Below are 13,724 nucleotides of genomic sequence, written 5' to 3' on the forward strand. Positions count from 1 at the left end.
TAGGGCTGTTGCATCAGCCCTATACCACAAATGTTCTTTGGCATCTAAACATATAGCAGAAGGTGTAGAACCAGTTGGTATCAGTTGTAGTAAGACTGTGTTTCTTTGTGTAGATTCAGAAAGCTACTGTAGTGATTGATCAACTACAAGATCGTTTACCAGAAAGCTCAGTAGAAAAAGCATCTAAAACAGAGCTCCTGGAACTCCTGGATTACCACAGCAGCTTCCTTCTGGAAGTGGAGCACCAGCTATCATCTTTGGGTCTGCTCAAACAACACGCTCTTAATATGCTTCAGGATGTGGAAATAAAGCCTTTGTCTCAGGAAGAAATACCAGTCATGCAAGAAGTCAAAGCAATGCAAGATCGATGCCACAAGTAAGGCTTTTTTTTTTTTTTTTTTTTTTTTTTAGTAAGATTCACTAGAGAAGTAGTAACTTAAAATTAATTAAGTAATAAGAATTACTTACTATTTTTATTATCTCTATTACCATAATTAAATATTATTATATTTAAGAGAAGTTAAAATTTAAATGAATTTTAATTAATTTGGAAATACAACTTTACTGTTATTTTTTATTTCCACCATCTGTGAGTATATATTGCAGAATATGTAATTCCTGCATTGCTTTAATAATGGGAACATATAAGAATACCATAAACTACATTGGAGTTATAACTGATTTTAAACACTTCCATTGCATCTCACCTTTAACTGTGACTTTTCAACTTTTTGTAACCTAAGTTTAGATTTGTTTATGGCTTTGTTTCTCCTATTTAAAGCAGTTCAGTTCAAAAAGTAGGCATCCTTTGAATTTTACGGGGGGATTTAGCAAATAGAACACGTTTTAAAATTATACCCTGTGATTATATGAATATTTGTATAAATCTAAAGTGCTCATTTGCCATGTAAACCAGGAAGTTTTATAGCTGAGATTCGGGGTTTAGATTACAGGTATCCACATCTGAAGCAGTTAATTCTTACTGCCTAGTTAGTAGAGAAGTATGGGCAAGTCTAAGAAGCATTTATTTCTTGCCTATTTTAGAAGTTTATTTTGGAATGGTGATGAATCATTCTTAATTATGCCCTAAAATTACCCGTTTCCTCCACTGACAGTACAGGCACCCGTGATGGTGAGCTCAGATGTAGGTGTCTATACTATAAACATTTGCACTTGTTCAGAAAAAAAATATACATAGATGTCAAAATACATAAAACTGCTTATTAAAAGGCTTGAGCTGAGGAATAAATGTGAGAGATGTGTCTGCTGCTCAAGTAGGCTTGCTACACTGCGCTCTTCTTTATTATTTTAAATCTAGGGATATTATTCATTCTTTTCATTATTTAGTACTTTTGACAAAGCAAAACGTTTAAACAACCTTAATTCTTCACAAATGATCATTGTTTCTGTTTCTAAAGTATGCAACAGAAAGTGAAAAATAGTGTAAAGCTTGTGAAACAGGAGCTGAAAGAGCGTGAGGAGGTAGAAGCACAAATAAATGTTGTGAAGACTTGGATCCAGGAAACAAAAGAATATTTATTAAGCCCTGATGTGGAAGTGGATACTCAACTTCAGGAGCTGAAGGTATATTAAATCTGTCAATGACTAAATTACAGTGTTTCTAATACATCTTCATAATCTAGTAGAGAGTATTAATCAGTTTCAAACCACCATCAATTACAATTACATGATATTAATTGAATTTTAATAAAGCCATAGACAAAAAAATTATAGAAGTGGGCTGTAATATGTTACTTTCAAAATATTTAAGATACATGTAAATATTTGTATTTATGCAACTTTACCTATCTAGCATATAGTTCATTCTACTTTATGTCCTAATCTAAAATATGAAAGAACGATAGAATATGAGTGGGCAGAACATGGCATCTATTTTCCATATTAGAGCTCTTGGGAAAAACAAAAGCAACTAAATAAACTCCATTTACTGGAGGTGCTGAAAACTTGATTATTGTCCATATACAGATGACATACTGGAACAGAGGACTGGGCCATAACATCTTAAGTGAGAATCCAGGGAATCTCAACATACAATTATTTATATGAACTAATAAAAATAATGACAAAAGTTGAAAGCAATTAGCTTTGTTGTAAGCTGCAAGTATTATCTTCTTTTGCTTATACAGTTTATGCAGATGTAATTATTTTTTTGTTGTTCCTGACAATATTGTTTTTTTCTATAATTAGTCTCTCCTCTGTGAAGCAACTACTCATCGCCAGGCTGTTGAAAAAATGGCTGAACAACAGCAGAATAAGTACTTGGGGCTTTATACAATTTTGCCTTCTGAACTCTCTCTTCATTTAGCAGAAGTTGGGCTCGCCCTTGTAACTGTACAAGATCAGGTAAAATGTAGTAGATGAAATTGTTACAGAATCAGTACATTTTTTTAGATGGTCATCTTTGCAACCCCAATTGCTCAAGCAGAGACACCCAGAGCAGGCTGTCCAGGACCATGTCCAGATGGCTTTTGACGATCTGCTGTGACAGAGACTTCAAATCTTAGTGGGTAACCAGCCCACTAGTGCTGTCACCTGCAAAATACAAAAGTGCTTCCTGGTATTCAAAGGGAACTTGCTGTGTTCCATTTTGTGTCCGTTGCCTCCTGTCTTGGCACAGATCACCACTGAAAAGTGTCTGTCTGCCGTTACAGATGTAGGGCCCTTCTTTAGACTTCCTGACTTTGCAACATGCTATATCCGAGGGTGATCAAAGTGTGATTAGTTCTGCTATCTACTTACTTTATCAAAATAAAATTATGTTAATTTGAAAGTGAAAGTCAGTTCCCTTTGAGGGAGAGAGTTTTCTGTTGCTGAACTTCTAATTTTTGACAGATTCAAGCCAAAGAAAAAGAAACTGGGCATATCAAAACACTGAATCAAGAGTTTCAACAGCGAATTCAGGGGATAGCAAATGAATTAAATGTGATTCTCTCCAAACTAAAAAGGAAAACAGATGATATAGTACAAGCTAAACTTGAACAGAAGGTAAGAACTAAGCCTTCCTTCATTGGTTACATCAAAAACTCTTCTGAACTGAGAATTGTACCAATATTTTATCTATTAAGATCTTAGATGATTTTTTTTTTTTTTTTTTTTTTTTTTTTTTTAGTGTAGTTCAATGGAATGTACAGAAATATCCTTTGCAAACTAGCCCATACAGGGTACAACTAGAAACTACAACTACAACTATCACAAGAAAATGGAGGGGGTATTTGAGAGTAAAAGAGCATGCAATTCTCTCTAAATAAAGCACATGATTGCAATCTGAAGAAGTCCAAGAGGGCTTCCAACCTACTCCTAAAATACAATTCTTTTCATTCCATCTTTACAGCTGATAAATAGAATTTCACTTAGTCAGTAGTTAATCTCATGTAATCTAGTGTACTCATGAAGTGAAGTACTACTGGAGCAGTTAAGGGGAAATGCAAAGAATTATGTTATTTTTCTGGGTGTTCTGAATTCTAGTTATGCACTACAGTCATAAAAGCTCATCTCTACTAAGGTATAATGGCCAAGTAGGATTGTTGTATGAAAGTAAAACTTTATCTTGAATTGTTTTGTTTTGTTTTTGTTTTTTGGTTTTTTTTTTGGAGGGGGAGATAAGAGGGAGATGGGGCAGGGGAACTGGCTATGGCTTTTTTTGTTTTTGCTTGTCTCTCAACTAGTTAAAGATAAACTTGTCTAAATTACTGTGTGAAAGTAGGTAAGGCATACCAAATAGGGGAAGACTTGGTATGCCTGGTGTATCATAAATTACCTGTTTGTTTTCATAGGTTATTAGCAACATCATCTAAGTGTTATTTGGTTTCTAGAACATGTCACTGAACTACATTCCATTAAAACTGGTAAACCCTTAGTCTTCGAACAGAAGACCAATTAAATGTGTTTTCCAATATGATACAGACAAAAGCCCTGTGTCACTACAGATTTAGTAAAGTTTCTGTAACTCCACAATAACTCAGCTGATATTTCTGAGATTGGGTTGGCTTTGGTCACAGTATTAAATATTTTTTGTATTAAAATTGAAAGTGGTTGTGAAAAGTAAAATAAATATTTTAAATCCATATGATCCAAATCAAATATATCTGTCTCTCACTTTCAAGCAAAGTAGAAATTCTTTTTCTTTATTCTAGATATAAAGAGACATAAAGTTATGCCTGTCTGAAATATGTATGTTATTGTATTTAGACGTGTAGATTTACAACTATCTTCATGTCTACACATAGGTAGTAATGTTTTTAAAGTGTGGTGGTATTAGTGGAATAATAGTTATTTATCACAAATATCAAATGATCAAATAATTGATCATAAATTGAATCTAATGTGTCTCTGTCAGGACAGTCCTAACCAGATGAGTTTAAAGCACTTGCGGCTAGATCAGTGTTCAGTTCTGAATCGGTTATTGCCTGATGATTGCAATTTATATTTCTAAGAATAATTGTGAAGTGTTTGATGAGAATTACTTTACAAAAATGATGAATCATTAATACCTTAGGCATAAAATGAAAGACAAAAACTCAACACCACAAGAAACAATAGCCATTAAGCATTTTATCAGTTTGAGAGCTACAGATAACAGTTTAGATTTATTTTTTAACACTTACAGAAACTTTGTAATTATGGTAGGAAAATCTGATTTAAAAATCTGTTTCTATTGAAATGGTCTGTCTTGATCCAGACTGCACCTTTGTCTGGATCAAGCTATGAAAGCACTAAAGTTTTCATAAGGCATTCTTGAGTAATTACTAATTTCTGAGTTTGTAAGTGTAACAAGTCCCTTTCAAATAAACAAAAATCTTTGTCATGGCAACATAACCATTCACTTTGTCCAAGAACAGTTGACATCTCTCTGAAGCGACTCAGTCTTTTGATATATTAGGGAAAATAGTTACCTATTTCAGCCCAGTCAGAGAAGAAAAACTAGTGTCATCCATTTAAGAGACGACCAAACACCCTGCTGTTCTGCCTTCCTGCTTAGAGAGTTGTTGTTGATTTGTAGCCAGAATAAAGATGAAATAAATCATGGAAAGTTAGGGCAGGCTGTAAGAGTTGCATGTTAGACTAGAAGTAATCAACAAGAAAGCTTCCTGTCTCACTTATTTTCTTGTTTATTCTATCTAGATCCTTGGTGAAGAGTTGGACAGCTGTAATTTAAAGTTACTGGAATTAGATGCATCAGTCCAGGAGTTTTCAGAACAGAATATACCCCTGGCTAAGCAGCTGGCTAACAGAATAGGGAAACTCACTGCACTGCACCAACAGACCATACGGCAGGCTGAATACAGAGCAACCAAGCTCAGTCAGGTATGATCTAACTTCTTCACTGTCATTTCTTTGGGAAGCAAAAAGCGCATTAAGAAGTTCTCATATATTTTCCCTTAGTTATGTAAGAAGATACATTCCTTGGCACATCTGCCTATTTTTATTCAGGGCTTGTATAACACAGCAGAGAGGAACAGATTGGTGTCAAATAAGGAGGGTGGTATAACTCTATATGGTGCTGATTTAACATCTAACATGAAGCATCTGATGATTGGTTCCTCTGGTGCCCTGAAAAAATTTTAGTTCTTCCTACCAATAGCAACGTATCAGGAAATAATATATTGTTACACTTTTCAGGGCCTCTGTCTTATCACTGTTAATTATGTTTGCTTCCTTGCAAAGGAAAAGAAAAAGTTTTATTTTTATCACTATCTGTAGAGGGAGAATATTATTAGTACATACAGTGAAAAGTCTAGATACCAAGGCCCTGATAATACATTATCTTTCTCCACTTAATGCTCACAAAGATTTTTTTTTTTCCCTACTGTCCTCAGGGTTCGGTACCTGGAATCCTTTATGTACTTTTGCTAAACGTCACTATCCAAAAATAGTCTAGCTAAAAGCAAAGAAAGGGAATTTGTATGATTCTACCATTAATACCTTGGTAATTTTTGAGTTCTCTCTTCTGCATGCATGAGTGAGCTTCAGTTACTTCTGAAAACTTGATATAAAAACAGATAGAAAATTATTATCAGTGTATGAATTCAATCAGAGATTCTTGATGAAGGGATTTAACTGTTAGGATATTTTTGTTCAACACCAAGAAATCTGCTTCCCATTAAAAAAAATTAAAAAGTCAAAGCAAACATTGCATGCAAACTTCTCTTCTTCTCAAAACAAGTGCAACTTCTCTTTTTTTGGAAATATGACAGCCTGGGTGGATGAAGCATGCTTTAAATAAAAGTTATTTGGGGAGCTGCATGGTAAGACAAAAAGAAGGAGAAGGATGACGCAAAAGAGGCTTGCAAGTGAGCCACAAGCTGAGACAAAGTATTTTCAAATGTATGTGTGAGGCTGAAATGTGTGCAGGAAGCATACACTCTAGTGATGCGGATGAGTATCAGTGCATTCTGATTCAGGGAGTTGAGTTTTTGTTGTGCCATTTTTCCTTTAAAATAGATAATTTTGCTACTAAAAGCAAACCTTTTTCAACTTCATTAATACAGATTAGGTTGATTCATATTCAGCAGTAATTAAAAGTTATTAAAATTATCCCCAAAGTCAAAAAGAGTAAATGAAATAAACACATCTGTGATTCTATAAGAATTGCACAGAATTACATCCTAGACATAACAGGTGAATTTTTTCTTCTATATCCAGGCTACTTCACATTTGGAAGAATACAACGAGATGCTGGAGTTCATACTGAAATGGATTGAGAAAGCAAATATCCTAGTGCATGGTAACATAACGTGGAATTCTTCCTCTCAGCTTCGTGATCAGTTTAAAGCCTACCAGGTGATTGTACTAACTATCACATTAAATGGAAGCGTATAGAAGATCTTACTGTTCATCTTCTATACCTTTTCTTCTTTTCCTTCAGGAAAAAAAAAAAAAGTAAAAATTTATGTTACTCTGATCTCTGATTTGTCCTCCAAAACTTGTTCTCCAAGTCGTAAAGATGATTGAGTTCTTCTGTATAATTGTTTTGAAGAATGAAATAAGGATACTTTGTTGAATAAAACTATGTGGTTCAAGTAATCTCTTTGTTTACTCAAGCACATTGGCTTAGTGGGAGCTTTTGATTGAACGTTTTGTCTAGACAGTGAGATGTTATCGCATTAAATACCTTATTGCAACTAATACTTGTTTTAAGAAAGATCATAATACATCTTTTCTTGGTATGATCCTCTTGCTTATTATAAATTCTAATTTATCTAAACACAGTTTTCAGTTGTTTTTTTTTTTTTTCTTCTCCCATTTTAAGCTAAGTTTGGATAGCCTTTGTTCACATCTACGCATTTTCACACCAAATGATCCCAGATTGACATCCAACTGATTAACTTTTTTTATTCCCAGTTGCTTTCTACTAGGTATATCAGACTTCCAGAAAATCACATTCATAGCTAATATATATTATGTTTTACAGACAAGTATGTATAGCAAAATACTAAAATAAATGTGTTGATAGGTTCAGTTGCTGAAACTTTGAGACTTATACTTTTGTTTCCCTGAAGCACTTAAAAATTCACTCAGAATTAAGCATATTGTCTAAGCTCTACAATAAATTGATAGAACACAATCATGTTTACGGATGTGTATAAATTGAGGAGTTTGCAGGGTAAGAATTTGCTAAGAGGTAGACCCAATCTGTAGTTCAACTGTGACATTCTGATTACATCTTTATCTAGACTATGCTTGAAGAGTCTGGGGAGATCCATGATGATCTTGAGGTCATGAGTGAAAGGATTGAGTATCTGGCCAGTGTCTACTTAACTGAAGGAATGTCTCACCAAGTGCTAGAACTGGGACGTAGGACAGAAGAATTGCAACAAATCATCAAAGTGCGGCTACCAAATCTGCAAGATGCTGCCAAGGTATGTAAAAGCACTTTTTTTTTCCAATACTGGCTGACAGCTAGGTTTGTGTGTGCTTAAGAGCATTGTGGTTTTGGGAGTACTAGCACCTTATCTGTCAATTCTGTTTAAAAGCATGTCTCTTGCACCACTTGTGATGCTGTTGAGCATTCTGCCTTTGTTTTCGCTACTGCTTCAGGTAGAGAGCAGATTTCTGTAGGTCATGTTACATCTGCCCCTTCTGCTTGGATGTATTGGGGACCATTGCATTTCTCAAAAGGAGCTGAGCACCTGTGTTTAGATACTTGAATTGAGATGAATATGTCTGTGTTGACATTTATGATGCACCATTTATTTTTCACTTAGAAAATACATAAAGCCTGTCTTCTGTTAATTCAGAACAGTACTGAACCTGAGAGGAACTCTATTTTGTGAGACCTATGGCTCTAAGAAAATGCAATGACATGCCTTTCTGTGTCCTTGATATTTCTTTGGGACTCTTCCGTATGTGTTTGTTGTTAATGTAAATGTGTGTTATACATGTGTCATGTATGAGGGCATTATAGACAGGTGCAAGATACAGAGAAAAGCGGAGAAGAGTTTTCTATTTACTCTTTCCTTTTGGGTGTTAAATTTTACATCATTTTGGTTTTTTTGTTTTTTTTTTTGTTTGTTTTCAATTGACAAAATAATTTATTTATTTATTTATTTTTAGTATAGTATATTTTTAGGATTCCTTTTGCTGTTGACTGATGCAGCTCAATTAAATGGAAAGAAAAAAAAATAAAGCTGTGTGGAAGCAAAAATAGAGAACGTAGAGGATTTTTAGAATTAAATTTTTGCTCTAATTTCATCAGCAAACAATGTTCACTCACATCTTAGGAAGTGGGGTCTGAGTACTAGTGGTTGCTTGGGGAGATCAATGCTTTCTAACGAAAGTATCACCTCCTTCCTCTGGGCTGAAGGTTTTTTTTTTTTTTTTTTTTTTTTTTTTTTCCATTGAGTAAGCACACAAATAAGAAGAGTAGAATGAAACTTACTAACTTCAGTTCTTAGAGAAATATCAGAATAATTGAATATGTTATGAATATGCTGTTACATGAAAATATGAAATGAGTAGAAGTCAACATAGATTTGCAAAGAAAGAAAATCATATTAAAAGAATCACATTTAACATGAAGGTAGTAGACATTATAGATAAATATACAATGTGTCATATATCTTAATTTTAATAATGTTTCACAAGATGTTGTTATTAGCAGTTGATAAGCTTACGTAGTTGAAAATGTATCAAGTAGGTGTAAAGATATTTAGAAATTTTCCTGGTTTGTAATTATCAATGGTTCCCAGCCCTAAAGATGGGATACGTGTAGTATCTTTCAGGTTCTCCTTTGGGCTGTTAGTAGTTAATATTTTTATTAATAAGTTGGATGGTGTTTTAGAGACCATAACTTTGAATTTGATTAGATAACACCAAATGTACATGGGACACCTGAAATAATTTAGGCTCCCATTCAACAAGGATAAAGCAAATTGTTACCCTTAGATAGGAAGAAAAAATTGTGTATCTGAATGAGGGATTACTGGCTACAGGTACCCTGTAGAAAGATCTTGAATTTAATAATGTAGATCATAGAAAAATAAGTGAATGTTTTTGTAAAATAATCCAGTCAGTATGGAAAAAAAAAAAAAAAGAATAAAAAAAGAATATAATTGTCAGGACATGTGAAGTGGTTCTTTTCTACCTATCAATCACGAGCATGGTTTCAACTATAGTTTTGCACATGAACAGAGTCCAGTAATGATAGTGAGACAAATATAAATTTGCAAGAAAAAATGCACTGAAAGAGAAATACGACATATGAAGTATTCAGAGAGGTTAAAAATTATTTGTTCCTATCTGTTGTTAATAAGTAGAGGACAGAAATCACAGTAGTAGATAGCTTCATGTCAAAGCATTGTAGAAAGAAATCTACAGAATAACAGTACTGGATCACTGGAATATGCTATCTGTAGAGACACAGACACTGCTGCCAGTGTTTTTAAGAATGAAAAGGTTTGAAAAGATAGCCCAATTCTGTCCTGTTCTGTCTTATTTTGGGAAGGGGACTAGAGGACATCTTGATCTCCTTTTTAGGATTATGACTCTGAAATCAGCTTTGTGACATACATACTGAGTTTGAAAGATGAAGTACTTAAAATAGTAGCTCTTGCTGTGAAACCTATTTTTCCACACTCTCATAATACTTGCAACAGTTTTCCTTTTCAAAATTATGACTTAGATTTGACAAGGTAATAAGGAACACAACTATAAAATCCAGACAGATGTATATTTATAGTGACTTTTTTTTTTCAGATTCATGAAATCATTCACAAATTTGTTGTTGTTACAGGACATGAAGAAGTTTGAAGTTGAGCTGAGAGCCTTGCAGGCTGCTCTGGAGCAAGCCCAAGCCACCCTGACCTCTCCAGAGCTTGGGCGTTTGAGCTTGAAAGAGCAACTGTCTCACAGACAGGTAAAAGTGCAGGGTCTCAAAATTAGCTCTTTAGTAGCACGAGGTTGCACGAAGAATACTGAATGTTGGTAAGACTGTTTGTGGTGTTGGTGCTTCTTTTTGTGGGTAATTGTTTCATATTCTATCCCCAAATTACAGCCAAATGAATAAGGAATGGAATCATAGAATGATTTTCAAATCATAGAATGAGGGACTTTAAACATCATCTAGTTCCAGTCTCCCTGCCATTGGAAGGGACACCTTCCACCAGATCATATTGCTCAAAGTCCCATCAACCTTTCATCATACACTTCTAGGGAATGAGACATCCACAGTTTCTCTGTGCGACCTGTCCTATCACTTCACCATCCCCATAATGAGTAATTTCTTCCTACTGTCTGATCTAAACCTACCCTCTTTCAGTTTAAAACCCTTTGTCCTACCACCCTGTAAAGAGTCCCTTCCCATCTCTCCTGTAGGCTACCTTAAGTCCTGGAAAGCTGCTGTAAGGTCTTCCCTTACATAGAGAAGCTTTCTCTTCTGGCTGAACAAGTCCAGCTCTTTCAGCCTGTCTTCATAGGATCGGTGCTCTGGCTGTTTGATCACCTTTTTGACCGTTCTCTGCGTGTCCATGTCTTTCTTTTTCTAGAAGCTGAATGCAGTACTCCATTTAGGATCTCACAAGAGCTGAGTAGAAGGGAGATTCTTATCCCTTAGCCTGCAGGTCACACATCTTTTGGTGCAGCCTAGGATGCAGTTGGCTTTCTAGTCTGCAAGCACGCACTGCTGGCTTGTGTTTAGTTCTTCATTCATCAGAACCACCAAGTCCTTATCCTCAGATCTGCTCTCAATCCATTTATTGCCCCACCTGCATTCATGCTTTGGATTTTGGGAGCTATTGGGAATAGGTGGACGGCTGGACTGGATGATCTTTTAGGTCTTTTCCAACCTTGGTGATTCTATGATTCTATGATTCTATGACCCAACACAGTTTCAAAACCTTGTATTTGACATTGTTGAACTTCATGAGGTTCACATGGACCCACCTCTCAAGACTGTTGTGCTCTCTCTGAAGGTCATGCATAGAATCACAGAATAGCAGGACATCCACAGCTTCTACGGGCAGGCTGTACCAGTGCCTCATCACTCTCTCAGTGAAAAACTTCCCCCAACATCTAATCTAAATCTCCTCTGTATATTACTCCTATACAGATTTGTGGAATTCATATAGTTATTTTTCAAATATGTTAACAGAAAAATTATTGTGCATAGACACCCTGAAATAGGATTGAATATTCTATTTCATTATTTACCTTTATGCCTATTATTTAGGCCTTTTGATTTATTAATACTTAATATTTTATTAATATTTTAAAAGAATGTTATATATGAATAATTCCAAAATGTACCTTGATTGTATTTAATTATAAATAAATAAAATAATTATGCATTGTTTTAGCCTGTGAATTCATCATTTGTTGTTTGCTGCATCAGATGGGTGTTCTGCAAAAGTATCTTGTTTGTGGAACTGACTTTTTCTAGCATCTCTTGTCTGAAATGGAATCACTGAAGCCAAAGGTTCATGCAGTCCAAGTCTGTCAAAGTGCTCTGAGGATTCCTGAAGAGGTGGTCACCAGCCTGCCAATATGTCACAGTGCACTCCAGCTCCAGGAGGAGGCCAGCCGCTTGCAGCACACTGCCATCCAGCAGTGCAACATCATGCAGGTAAGCATAATTTTGTCCTGTGTATTATTCGAAGTAACTTGAAAAGTGCCTTACAAATTTCAGAGAAAACAAAGGCTTTCATATCTCTGTCCATTCCTTTTTTTCCCATGTCATATCATTAAGATATTCCACACTCTGTTTCAGTCACATCTGACTCCATGTTTTTAAAATGTATATTTGACACCATAATCTTCCTTATGCTTAAGTATCCACAGTGATCAGAAGCCTTTATTACTCTCTATCTTGAATCTTTCTACATGAGTTTGCAATGTATTTTTCTATCACCAGCTAGCAGGAAAGAAATTTTATTATAATGTACTTTGGAAATATTTTTACATATTTTGGTATGAAATGACAAAATCAATTAAAACCCAATTTCCTTGTATTTACCATACCCTGTTTCATCAGAAGATGAGCTTCTAGTGAGTCTATGGTGGAATGAACCTATACCATACTGATAGGATAATGGTCTGAATCCATCTTCAGAATCTTCTCCTGGCTGTATTTTCTGCGGTTCTGTGAAATCTAAGTAATTCATGTAATCTTTCACTTCATGGAAGAAGGCCTTATGTGAAGAAGTGCTATAGCAAAACTGTCAGACTAGGTGACTAGGCAGTGCTATCTGTTGGTGTGTATTCTTAGTGCAGATATTTATGGGAATCTGAGGATTCAATCCAGTATTGAATATCTTAAAAAAAATAATGCATCTAAACTATTTTCTGGAAACAGTTAAATTAAACAGTTGAATTCATTGCAGTTTACCATATATCTTAGTGGACTGATGTTTTCCTGACTTGATTCCTGCTGTACTTATCCAGATGTGCCTTTTATGTGTAAGTTTGCTTCACTTCAGAAGGGAGATTAGTCATGCTTGGCATAAATAAATCCTTTTTTGTGTGCGTGTAGACGCTCAAATCTTTTTTCCCCTCTCTAGGAAGCTGTGGTTCAGTATGAGCAATACGAGCAAGAGATGAAACATTTACAGCAAATGATAGAGAGTGCCCATCGTGAGATCCAAGACAAGCCAGTAGCAACCAGCAACATCCAGGAACTCCAGAACCAGATTTCACGTCATGAGGTAGGAAAGCCATAACAACATGAGCTCATTGGCAACTCACTGGCCCCAATACTTTTCATAAGTAAGTTTAATTAGATAGCTGAGTAGTTTTTCAGGCATGCTTAAAGGCTCTCCGAACAGGTAAACTAATACTCAATAGGAAAGTCATGCTGTTAGTACAGTCTGGAGTATTCATTTGTTTATTCAGTTAAATGTATCCTAATCTCCAGGCACTAAAGCATTATGTAATTAAGAGGCAGTTACCATATATACTTGACTGAGGAGCACTCCCTGTTAATGCTACTGAACGTTTAGTCAGTTGATTGCTACCAAATTAGCAATAACTTATTTCCATTCCATTAACAAAGACACCAAGGTACCCAAATCACAGCAAACACAAGTAAATCTGGTGGAATACTGTGCAAGAGACACTCCAAAGGCTTCTTAGCTAGTTGGCTTGGGGGGAGTTTTGTTCCGTGTAGTTACTAATTCTGTCTTCAAATTTATTGATCTTAAGTGCTCAAATGAGTCAAAACAGCCTCCATGGAGCCTTCACTGCTGTGCTGTCATGGGGGCTTCTCAACCCCA

At 35.3% G+C, this 13,724-nt stretch overlaps 1 protein-coding gene across 17 annotated transcripts in view; it reads left to right on the plus strand.

Moving 5' to 3' along the window:
• The window catches only part of SYNE1 (spectrin repeat containing nuclear envelope protein 1), a 286,028-nt gene that overhangs the window by 172,576 nt on the left and 99,728 nt on the right, over positions 1–13,724 (plus strand). For all 17 annotated transcript variants that reach the window (XM_048936121.1, XM_048936120.1, XM_048936124.1 and 14 more), the window contains 10 exons: positions 114–376; positions 1,419–1,584; positions 2,209–2,364; positions 2,854–3,006; positions 5,143–5,325; positions 6,664–6,801; positions 7,695–7,880; positions 10,253–10,375; positions 11,897–12,079; positions 13,014–13,157. In XM_048936121.1, coding sequence (XP_048792078.1) covers positions 114–376; positions 1,419–1,584; positions 2,209–2,364; positions 2,854–3,006; positions 5,143–5,325; positions 6,664–6,801; positions 7,695–7,880; positions 10,253–10,375; positions 11,897–12,079; positions 13,014–13,157 — 1,695 coding nt within the window. The remainder of the gene's footprint in view (positions 1–113; positions 377–1,418; positions 1,585–2,208; positions 2,365–2,853; positions 3,007–5,142; positions 5,326–6,663; positions 6,802–7,694; positions 7,881–10,252; positions 10,376–11,896; positions 12,080–13,013; positions 13,158–13,724) is intronic.

Source organism: Lagopus muta, chromosome 2 (genome assembly GCF_023343835.1).
Source record: "Lagopus muta isolate bLagMut1 chromosome 2, bLagMut1 primary, whole genome shotgun sequence".
Taxonomy (NCBI): Eukaryota; Metazoa; Chordata; class Aves; order Galliformes; family Phasianidae; genus Lagopus; species Lagopus muta.